At 30.8% G+C, this 11607-nt stretch overlaps 2 protein-coding genes across 2 annotated transcripts; one reads left to right on the plus strand and one right to left on the minus strand.

The window, feature by feature from the left end:
• The first annotated feature begins 1701 nt into the window (after positions 1-1701).
• On the plus strand, positions 1702-2284 carry LOC137835305 (uncharacterized). The gene has a single exon (XM_068643752.2). The coding sequence runs from the start codon at positions 1846-1848 to the stop codon at positions 2179-2181; it is 336 nt and encodes a 111-aa protein (XP_068499853.1). The 5' UTR covers positions 1702-1845; the 3' UTR covers positions 2182-2284.
• A 928-nt stretch (positions 2285-3212) lies between these two features.
• Positions 3213-6663, minus strand: LOC137835304 (purple acid phosphatase 2). The gene is made up of 8 exons (XM_068643751.2): positions 6482-6663; positions 5258-5461; positions 5027-5138; positions 4670-4899; positions 4320-4458; positions 3966-4186; positions 3727-3848; positions 3213-3625 (listed from the first exon to the last, which is right to left on the minus strand). Exons 1-8 carry the CDS (start codon positions 6644-6646, stop codon positions 3433-3435), a joined length of 1386 nt encoding a protein of 461 aa, XP_068499852.1. The 5' UTR covers positions 6647-6663; the 3' UTR covers positions 3213-3432.
• Between the last annotated feature and the right edge of the window lie 4944 nt (positions 6664-11607).

An 11607-nucleotide genomic window follows, 5' to 3' on the forward strand; every position in this document is an offset into this window, starting at 1 on the left:
TCTAAGGTTGACTCGAATATATGAAAAGATCAACAACTATTTAATAAATCTAAAGAAAAAAAACAAAAAAATATCTTAGAGAAATATTAAATTTTTTGAAATAAAATTTCAATAGTTAACTTTTATATTTATAAGCTTTTAAACTTAATAATAAAATACCTTTTTTTATTTAAAACACTTGTAGAGAATTTAACTCAAATATTACAAGTTTCACAAGTTATGGGTTAGATTCACGATCATAAATTTTGTTAGAGTACCATGTTAATTTAAAGAAAAATATAAAACTGAGAAAAATATATAAAATAGAGACTTGTGATTGAACTCACTAAATAAATGAACCAATAAAATATAAATAATCTAAATATAACTGTAATAACTATATTATTTAGTTTATTCAAATTTTTAAAATAAAAAATAAAATCAATCCTTCAAGGCCCAAAATGATAATATTTGGAGCACTTATTTCAATTTTTTATTTTCTGTTTTTACTTTTTAATTATAAAACAATCCCATTGCTTTTAATCTGTTTCTTATCTTCCATAAAATCTATAATGAAAAAATACAAATAGGAGAAAAAACTGAAGTACACACCCCGTTAATATTTTAGTTACTTAATACAAGTCTGTAATAACATAAAAACTAGTATGTTATAATAAATACAATAAAAATACCTCAACATGTTAACATAATATAATTCATGTTGAGTGAAATATTCAATATGTGGATTTTCAAGTAAATACATGAAAGTCATTTATATAAAAAAAATTCATACTACTTGTAATTCAAAATAAATTTATGAATTCTTTTTATATATTATTTATCTTGTTCATCGAGATTCCCAATTTTGCACTTAATCCCAAGAAAACATGAATACGATGTCATGGATAATATGAAAATCGTGATGTGTAATAATATGAAGATCTTCCAATAACAAATTATGAATGTGTAATTAGCATATTAAACGTGTCTTGAAAGTATTTTATGAAAATTAAATTAACATAAAGAAGAAGAATGAGAAAAGATTGTGTTAAGTGATCTACATGTGGAAAGTAATTATAATGAAGGAATGGTATGAATGCAGAAAATAAGAAGAATATTGAAGATAATGAAGGAATGGTATGAATGGAGAAAATAATAAAGAGGCAGAAGAGAAGTAGGTGGCATGGGTTGGATCCAAAAAGAGAAGAAGAGTGAGGAAATAAGGTGTTGGTTTTCCAAAGCAGGACCAAATGTGCACAAGAATTAGCCAACTAAGCTTCTGTGATGGGATTTAGCTGTATAGCGCATTTTGTGATCAAAATTTGGTCTTTATATGATATGTGGAAGCTGATTCTCCTCCATTATGATTAATCTTTTATCTCCATGTGCCCTCCATCAATGTCAAGTGGGCTTGGTGGCCCAGTGCCAGTTATCAACAATCTTTTGGGAACGTTCTTCTCACTTCCTCCACCTCCAAAGCGTGCCAAACAAGTCCTACCCAATTACACAATTAGTTTTAGTTTTAGTTTTAGTTTTCCACTTCAAACGTTACAATTTCAAATATGTGTGCAAAGCACTTGTAAATTGACCAAATTCCAAGCTTACACACGCCTCATAAGTATTGGTCAAATCAAGCATTTTGGTCACTCACCCCATTTATTATACACACTCCTAACCAACACAACAATCCCATTACCAATTCTTCCAACTGGTCAAGGATTCCTAACCCCTAAATCACAACTCAATCAAACCTCTTCCCTTCACCCACTTTCAATATAAAAATCCATACTTTCAAAAAACAAAATCAAAATCCACATCTTCAAAAAACCACATACACAGTTTTCAAATCCTCCTTCGGTAGGGAAAATGCAAGATACCCTTCAGCAACAAACCAAGGAAAGTTCGGAACTTCCACCAAAAATGCCTTTTGCCGGGCAAATGGTGGGTGATTTAAGCGATGGACAGCATAAAGGTGGGTACTTGGCAGTGGTTCCCCGGTCCAGACCGGCCTGCACCTGCGCGAACCGGCCTGGTTCGGTTCGGTGCGCGCGGCACGGATACGTAGTTCCAGGGGAGAAGAAGAAGCGCGTGGCGAGCAAAGAGATCCTGAGGAGAGCACTGACACCACCAAAACGTTTAGGACTTAGATGGTTGAATTTCAGACCAACCCCTAGTAGACTCTCTAACATGTCCATGGCTTGATTTTCTATTTCTTTTTGTTTCTTTTTTTCTTCTTTTTTTCTTTGGATGTTTTGTATAATCTAGTCTGACAATCCAATGAACTTAGATTATTCTATATTCTTTATGAATGGTTTCAGTATTTTTGCAGTTGAATGATCTGGTTTCAGATCATTGTCTCTTGAAAGCTGAAAATTTGTTGTAATAAGAAAACCGGTGATGTTTAGACAAAACTTAAACCAGTGATATACTTGTGTACTATTGCTTTGTCTGATGATAGTGATAACATTGGTATGCGGTCTGGCACTTAATCATAGGAATCGGAAATATTCTTGCAATAAAGTATTGAACTTTTGCTTTGTTTTCCATTTTGTGTGATTAATATGCTGTGCAATTAGGCTTTATTGCGTATCCATCTCATGGTTGTGATTTCTTGAAGTTAGACCCAACTGGGCAGTTTTCTTCATTCACTTTGTCAAGATATGTTTTGGTAGGCAGATACTAATAATATATGTGGTTTTTTGAGTTCATCACAATTCCAGATTTGTTCTGAATTCTTAACTAAGATTGTGATATCTGAACAAGAGGATGGGAGATAAGAATCTTTTGATTGCTGTTTTTAATCATGTTTCAATTTCACTTGGAAACCAGCATTTAAGGTTAATAAAGCCTCATTTACAGAGAGGCAACACAAATCACCCGATCAATTCAGTGACTAATGAGCATGTTCAATATACAGATACAACTAAATTTTGTAGTTGACCCATCTCCATGATGACATGAGTAATATTGAACATTTCTTATTTTTATATATTTGCAGTTACACCCAATGGCTTCTTATTTGGAAGCTTGACCACTTCAAAATACCTCATTTCCACCCATTTAGTGCATAGCAAATACCACAAATTGTTTTAACTTTTTTTTCCAATATCTACACACAAGCCCTATTTAAATAAACACCCAAATCAACTCCTAAAAGAAATAGTCACCTAATTTAGAAACCGTCAGGGTTTTTATTAAAAAATAGAAATTAAAACGTGGGAAACAAAATAAGGTTTGACCAAAGAAAAAAATGGAGTTTACTTCAATAACAAAACTATATTAACTAAGAATACATTATGAAAGTGATAATTTAGAAAAATTAAAAGGTCACACTATATTGCAATGCAAAAGGCCCTACGTATTCGTAATCGAGAATATACATATCTCTTTTCCAATCCCAACTAACAGATTGACAAATAACAGCATTCTAACATACTATAAGCTTTGATTGGTTCAATTGGTTGTGGAATCATCAACAGGATGCCAGACTCTGTTGAAAAACCACATGGAATCAGCTGTAACAGCAAAGTCATCTTCATTTCGGTGCCAGCTATAGTGAGCATGTGTTTTGTTCTTTATTTCGAAAATGGCATGCCCAAAACTTGCTTCCCTATATGCAGAGTACTCAGGTTGTGGATTTGTCATGCTGCAATGCAAAGAAAAGACACACATCATCGATCAAACTAAGCCTCATACAGAAGAGAATTAAGTTGATAATACAAAGAAGAAAAATTCTGTAGAGCTTACTTCGTTGCTAAGCCTTCAATGTTCCCTCCATCACCAATGTTTACGTATACAGGAGCTGACAGGTCCTTCACAGGTCCACATCGACCATTAACAAGGTTGTATTCAATGTTGGATATACGTTCCTGATGAGGGTGCATAATAATAGTGGTTAGAATATTCTGTGGCCTAATCATAAGCTGCGTATGTTTGTTCAAATTTTAAATTAGATGCCTGGCTTAGGGACAATTTGTAGCACTTACACTTCGTTCATAGGCATGGACGTGACCAGCGAACACAACATCAACCTTGTACTTCACAAACCAAGGCTCAAACATTACCCTCATGCTTTCCCCTTCCATGTAATGATAAGTATAACTATTATACCATGGTGAATGCACAAGAACAATCAACCAAGGGGTCTTGCTTCTATCAACCTTTTTTAGCTCTGCCTCAAGCCATTCATATTGGGGAGTATATTTACCTACGAAAGGAAAATTATATTAGTGCAGAAAAGGTTATGACCACTAAGCAAAACTTGAACGTTAAAAGGTAAAGTCAAGATAAATCTTTTTTAAGCATGACAAGAGAAAAAGGGTGTGTATTAAAAATGTTACCATATGCTGAATATGAAGCCAACACTATTATGTGCGCCGAAGCTATCTTGACAGAATACCAAAAGGGTTCAGTACTTCCTGATGCTTTGTAAGGGACATGATAACGGTGCTTGAAAGGTTTAAAAGGTTCCGTTTCACCCTGAAAAGTATCACAATTTCGCCCTTTAGAATTTACTTCTGAACTCAAATTAGCACTTGGTAGAAGAAGCATAACACGAGAGTCATAATTTCTAATTTGAGTAATTACTTTGTGATTAAAACTTCACAAATAATCCAAAGAAATAACTTTAGTGGTATGTGTTTGGATAGTTTAATGAAGTCTTAGGTCCTCAATTCATTAGAGAACTTACAAGCTCAGGAGCATAGTCAAGTTCATGGTTCCCTGTAGCCCAAATCCAGGGTTGATAAGCAGTATTTCTTTCTACGAATCGTCCCCATGTATCCCATCTGACATTATCATGATTTGGATGATTATCTGCATAAGAGAGATCTCCCACAAACAACACAGCCTGCCCTTTGTGAGGGTTTGATTCGTAGTGAGCAAGGGTCGTGTTTGAATCAAAAGTTTGACCTAGATCCCCTGCAAACAAAAGCCCCACCATGTAAAATTAACTGACATTCTTAAACCTCGATGTATAAACATTATAGTTTACTAAAGTACGTGTAAATCAAATAAACATTATAGTTTTGAGAGAACACAAAGTTACCAATGAGGCCAAATGTATAAGGTGCATCTGGGTGAACTTCAGGAGGGGTCATAAACCAAAATTGTCTTATTGTATGCCCGATTCCAATCTCATAATAATATTTTTTGTTAAACTGCGAAAATGAAAAAGTTGAGTTAAGAGTGGTACTCATAAAACATGGTGAATTCAATGAACAAATATTTGTCTTTGGAAGAACCATAGCATAGCATGCAGCAACCAATGATCTCTTACCTCTAAATCTCTAAGGGTGCAGTGATGAATAAAACCAGAGGAGTAATTGAAGAATCTATAGGTAACATGATTTCCCTTGGCCACCTCCCTCTTCTGCGAGCTATCCTCACTCCAGTACTGTACTAGACTGTTTCCTGGTTCGTCCACGGTTACCCATGATACAATCATGGCCCTTCCCACATGGTCACCTATTGTTATATGAACCTGCAAAACAAATTAAGCACACGAATGAAGGCCACATGTGTGAAATTAAGCACATGAATTAATGCCACATGAATACGATTATGACCCTTCCCACATGGTCTCAAATTATGCACATGAATCATGTTGTGTTGATTCATAGATAAATCAAAATTGGCTCTTATTTTTTTAATATATATTTATATATTTTTTAAATAAAATAAATAATACTATTAGACCAAATAAGCATAATATTTGTACTAATTTTTTCAAAACCTAACATATCGGAATAAATCAAATTATTCTAATTCTCTTTTAGGTTAAATTGTTTTAGTTCAAGAGACCCTTATAAGTGAATTGTGTATTTTTTATAAATACGAAACTCACGAACAATAGTTCAATAAACTTAGAAATTATATATTAAAAAACAATTAATATCATTTTAATATTTCTAAGTTGACTTACAGTTGTTGATCACTTTAGAGTTTATAAAAATATACGTAATCCAACTATAATACTTGAACTGAAACAATTTAATCCAAAATTAAACTAATTTGATTTATTCAGGTACGCTAAATTAAATTTGAAAAAAGATAGAAATATTAGTCTGACATTATTATTTAATTTACTATAAAATATATATAAATATAAATTTAAATTTAAAATATAAAAGACGCCCTTTTGATTTATCTATGAACTATTATATCAAATAGATAATTTTTATTTATCTATGAATTCTTATATCAAGTAGATAAATCAAAGTTGAGTCTTTTATATTTTTTAATCTATATTTATATAAAATAAAATAAATAATAATGTGAGATGAAATAGTTGTAATATTTGTATTTAGGTTAACGTTTTTTTAGTTAAAGTAGAGGTTTATAATGAAGAAAGAGAAGTGAAGGTGTTTTGATTTAAAAATATATGAGAGAGTTTTGAAGTTGTGTTTTGAAGTTGTGATTGAAGTTATTAAGAAAAAGTTGAAGCTAAGAAATTGGGAGTTATGATAGTAAAAAAGGAAGAAATGAGAAGAAAAAGAGATACCTGCTGAGGAGCATTGTAGCCAGAAGGTGCGGCGAAAACATCACTGTGAAGCGGCATATCCTCTGTTCTCCTTACCTTCCTCATGAAAGGGCTTGTCTTTCCTCCATGAGCCACATTGAGAAGGATCAGAAGCAACGCTGCTGCACCAAAACTCTTTCCACCCATTATGAATCTGTTCAACACTCTCGCTTCTTCTCACCTTATTTATAGCCATAACACACCTAATCTTTTTTATCTTTTCAAAATTTACTTTTCATACCATTATTAGTTACAAGATTAGATCTACTTACGATTCATTCAAAATAATAACGGACCCCGAACATCGCGATTTCTTACACCCATTATTTTTAACTTTAAATATTCAAATTTCAATTTATAAACACAATCACTTTTTTAATCCTCAGACTGTGTTTTTTTTTTTTATGTTTATGAAAAGGTTAAATTTTTCAAATAAATTATTTTCATTTTTTTAAATAATGCATTCACGGTTTTCAATGCTAGAAACTGAGTGTTCCAGGAACATTTTTCCAGAGATCTTAAATTTGATAGAGGTTTCTTGTATAAATATTTACAAAATTTAGTAACAGTAACTATGAATATTAACAAACTAATTATCGCTGAAATATAAACAGTTTAATTCAATATATAATAATTTAGATTAATATTTTAAAATAAATACTCAATATTTTAAATATTTTATTAATTCTATCTTAACATAATTTAAAAATAAATAATATTTATTATCACTCCTAATTATATTTTATATTATTTTTGAAAAATACTCATGAAATTAAAGATTAATTACAACTATTCCATTCTTATTAAAAACATTTTCCAATAATCATGAAATTTATATATGTTTTTTAAAATTATATAATTATATATTAAATATTAATCAAATGTATCAAATATTTTTTAAATTTAATTTCTCAGCTTTATTATCTATTTATAGTTTAAAAACGTAGATTTGGAATTTAACTTTCAAGAAACCAATTTCTAGTAGCGAGGAGTTATATTAAAATGTAATTAAATTTAAATTTAACATTTTATATCAGAGTATATTTAAATTAATACAATTAATTATTAATATTGATAATTTTAATTTTATTAAAAATCGTAATTTTCAAATATTACATTATAGTAATTCGAGATAAGAAAGAATACGGAGCAAAAGATTGTTGGCAATTTAAATTTCGATTTAAATACGTTATAAATTTTAAAAAAGATTACTTCGTTTAATTCTTAGCAAATTTTAATTTTTGAAAATAATTCATTTATTTAGAAAAGCATATTATCATAAAATTTAAATTATTTTCATTAAATCTCATACATATAAACTCAAAAGATATAAATTTAAATTCAAAATCAATTCGTTATTTATTCTTACAAAAACCACTGTTTAAAAAATCTAATTGATTGATCTTAATAGTAGGAAAAAAAAATAGTAAATCTATCAAATGACTTATTTTAGTAAACCGATAATCGACCTAATAATTTGTTAAATATTTGAAATAACAGATAAAACATGGTTACGGGAGATTTTTTTACACGCTGTGAATAAAAAGGATCAAGACAATATATTAGTTCTTCATTTTTCAGAAAATTAAATAATAATGCATTATTTTAATTAATTTTTTTACGGTTTCAAAAAACTTAGTAATAGTAATACGGGAAATTCTAAAAATAATGATAAAATAAATTTCTATAAAATATAGTTTTTCTTTAAAAAAAAGAAGAAAGCCAGATAATTAAAGTTATACTATTACGTGCTCTCAAAAGCTAGAAGAAAATTCTGTACTAAATGTTCTCTGTTTTTATTCCTCCCAGTCATTATTCTGAAAAGAAATTTAATTTATCATTATTTTGAATTTGACAAAATTTAGAGTATGACTTTGACCATATGTTTTGAGGAATTTTGGTGTATAATATATGATTTGATTTTGGAAAACAGGGTAACTAATGCGCCTCATTTTTTATTTTGCTTCTTTATAAAGCATTGTCATCGGTGGAGACTCAAAGTTCCTAAATGGAATGTCAATGGTATTACATAGCATAATAAACAATTATAATTATTAAGTGAAAAGGAAACCAAAGTTATACAAATCATCATTACAAAAGATTACAAAAAATTCAAATTAAATATTAATTGTAATTAATCAAAATTATTTGAAGATATTAAGATTTAGTGTCTTATTAGTGAAGTGCAGACACATAGAATACTAAACAATTCAACATCTTATCAAGTTTGTAAAAATTCATTAACAAAAGATGTTCATGGATCAAATCAACTTGTAATTATCTCTCACGTAAAACACTAACAGATGAACAATGTTGTTTTCATTTCATATATGTTACATTTGATTTAACAAAATGTTAAGTTCAACACTACACCTCACTTATTACTATTAATACATGTGATATACTTTTATAATTAGTTTTTTAGTATATACATTTTTTACAGTTTTATTTTCAACGTTATGGTCATTATTTTTATCTTAAATGTTATATGGTAATTATTTTTTAATTGAATTAACTGTTTTTTCATTACTGTAAAAAAATTAAAGATGCATGCCGACGTGTCTATCTTCCACTTTCCATTAGATAATGGCAATGCCATATGCAACTAACTATGCGTCTTTCAAAATGAACAATGACTTGACATAATTCAACATTACTAAGACCATTTTAAAATTTCTGAAATTAGGTAGAATAAATTAACAAAAGAAATTAAAAGATTAAATCACACAAAACTCAAATACTTTTTTTCTCCTATTGTTTTGTTAGAAGGTCAAAAACACTCGATAAATGATCCTATTAGCTGAAAGCATTATTCAACAAATCAACATATATTCTTTGTGTAAGAGTTCTTTTTGTATATACCTTTTGTTATCAATAAAATTGTTTCTTCAATATTGTTCTTGTTTCTTGCTTCGTTATTGTTGAGAATCCAATAATTGACGTCGTCTATAAGAACAAGAAATGAAAGTCAAGAAGATAAAAAAAATGATCACCAAGTTTGACATAGAGAAGTTTTTTGAGGAGAACGACTTCGGGTTGTGGATACTCAAGATGGAAGCCATCTTAATTTTGCAAGGTTGTGTTGATGCTCTGAATGGTGAGACAAACATGACAACATCTATGTCACAGAAGGAGAAGACTAACATGGTCAATAGAGTTAGGAGCATCATTGATAGCATCCTCTTCTTCCGGTTTGGCTCCAATGATGAAATTGAATGAGGTTAGCACAATGGATGAACGAATCAAGGAAGAACTTCTAAGAGGCCATGAACCCTTGCAGTAGCCGTGAGGTATAGGGAGAGTGATAGGCGAGGCTTAATCACTTAGAGAAAGATGGAAGAGATCAACAAGGTGTCTATCCTAGAGACACTAAACAAGGAGAGTTATTAGCATGCAAATTGGCAGCATAACTCTATATTCATTGATCTGAAAAATACAATGCCTTACACCTTTATTTAGGTGACATGGCCGGCAAAATACAAGGCAATTTGGAGGGTGATTTAAATTCAAATTTTGGGGCCTATTCTTGATCACATTGCAAGTGTGATGGTAACAAGTTTAGCATGTTTAACCTAGGCGTGTAAAACCCATATGTGACCGTGATAAGGTTTAAGATAATTGAGCCTAATTAAATCCTAATTAGGTTTAGGAACCCTAACCTAATTCTATTCTATCTGTGGCCCAAATACAAGCCCAAATTCTTATGTTACTTGGCCTAATTTAAGGCCGAATTATTTTACAAGAACTAAAATTATATTCTAATTTATATCACTAGGTTATGCCTCATTCAAACATGTATAAAATTGTACCTCTACTTGAAGTAGTTGAGTCCCACCCATCTTATATTCTTCTAGCCATTGTCCTAGTGGTTGGTCCTTGGCTAGGGGTTCTACCATCAATCATAATCTTGTGCCTTGGAAATAAGTCACTAAGAGAAGTCGCGAAGGAGAAGACTATTGAGTGAATATAGGTGAAACTTGAGTAATTGTATATGAGCAAGTCATTGGCAAAAAAACTTTATCTGAAGCAAAAACTATATTCATTTAGAATAACCGAGTCAAAAGCAAGGGTGGAACAAATGACAGATTTCAGTAAGATCGTGGATGACTTGGAGAATACTGAAGTGAAATTGGAAGATGAGGATAATAATTTAATTCTTCTTAGTGCCTTACCTAAGATGTATGAACATTTTAAAGACATTTTTTGATTCAAGAAGGAGCATACCATTATCCTAGAGGATTAAGGAGCATCAAAAGTTTAAAGAATCAATGGGGGTAAGAAAATGGGTTGAGTTTGAACGTGTCAAAGTCGAAGGGAAAGAAAGAGAATGAATTCAACAAGAAGAAGTTTAATGTTTAATTGCTACAAGAAAGGTCATTATAAGTCAACTTGTCCAAACAAGAAGAGGAATGGAAAAGACAAGAAATCTCATTTCAAGGAGTGTGCTAATGTTGTTGTAACATTTGATAACTACAAGTCTGCAGGGGTGTTTGTGTCTGATACACAAAGGAGTTGGGTCATGGACTCAGGTTGCACATATCGCATGTGCCTAGTGAAGGAATTCTTTAAGACCTTGTGATGGCAGAGAGCCCAAATTAGGACTAATCACTAGAGCTATGACAAGGAGGATACAAGAAGATTGAGACACTACTACTAATTGTAGAGACACCCTTTTATATATATTAAAAAATGTCATAACCTATTGCAATTTTTTCTAGAGTAGAATTTATTTTTCTTGTTAAAATTATAGTACAAAATTTACTTGTAATTTTCTTAAGTGAATTAGGGTTACGATTAGGGATGTAAAACCTACCTAGGGAATAATTAAGGCTTCATTGCAACCCACATTTACCCTAGGACGGTCCTTTAGACCTAATTAGGTCACACATGTTGAATAAGATGCTTTGATGTCTCCAAATTCACGAGGAAAGCTTGAAGACCTTGTTATTGGGTGTGTGTGTGTTGTCTAGTAGTTTTTGAGTTGTTAATTCACTCCTTAAGATGATCCAAGTTCATTTGAATCTTTATCTTTTTGAAAAGATGATTTTTCTAAAAGGCTGTGAAAATTCAACCTATTGAAATTTCGGATCAACCTGTTGTTTGACACT

Source organism: Phaseolus vulgaris, chromosome 5 (genome assembly GCF_051622355.1).
Source record: "Phaseolus vulgaris cultivar YP4 chromosome 5, ASM5162235v1, whole genome shotgun sequence".
Lineage (NCBI taxonomy): Eukaryota > Viridiplantae > Streptophyta > Magnoliopsida > Fabales > Fabaceae > Phaseolus > Phaseolus vulgaris.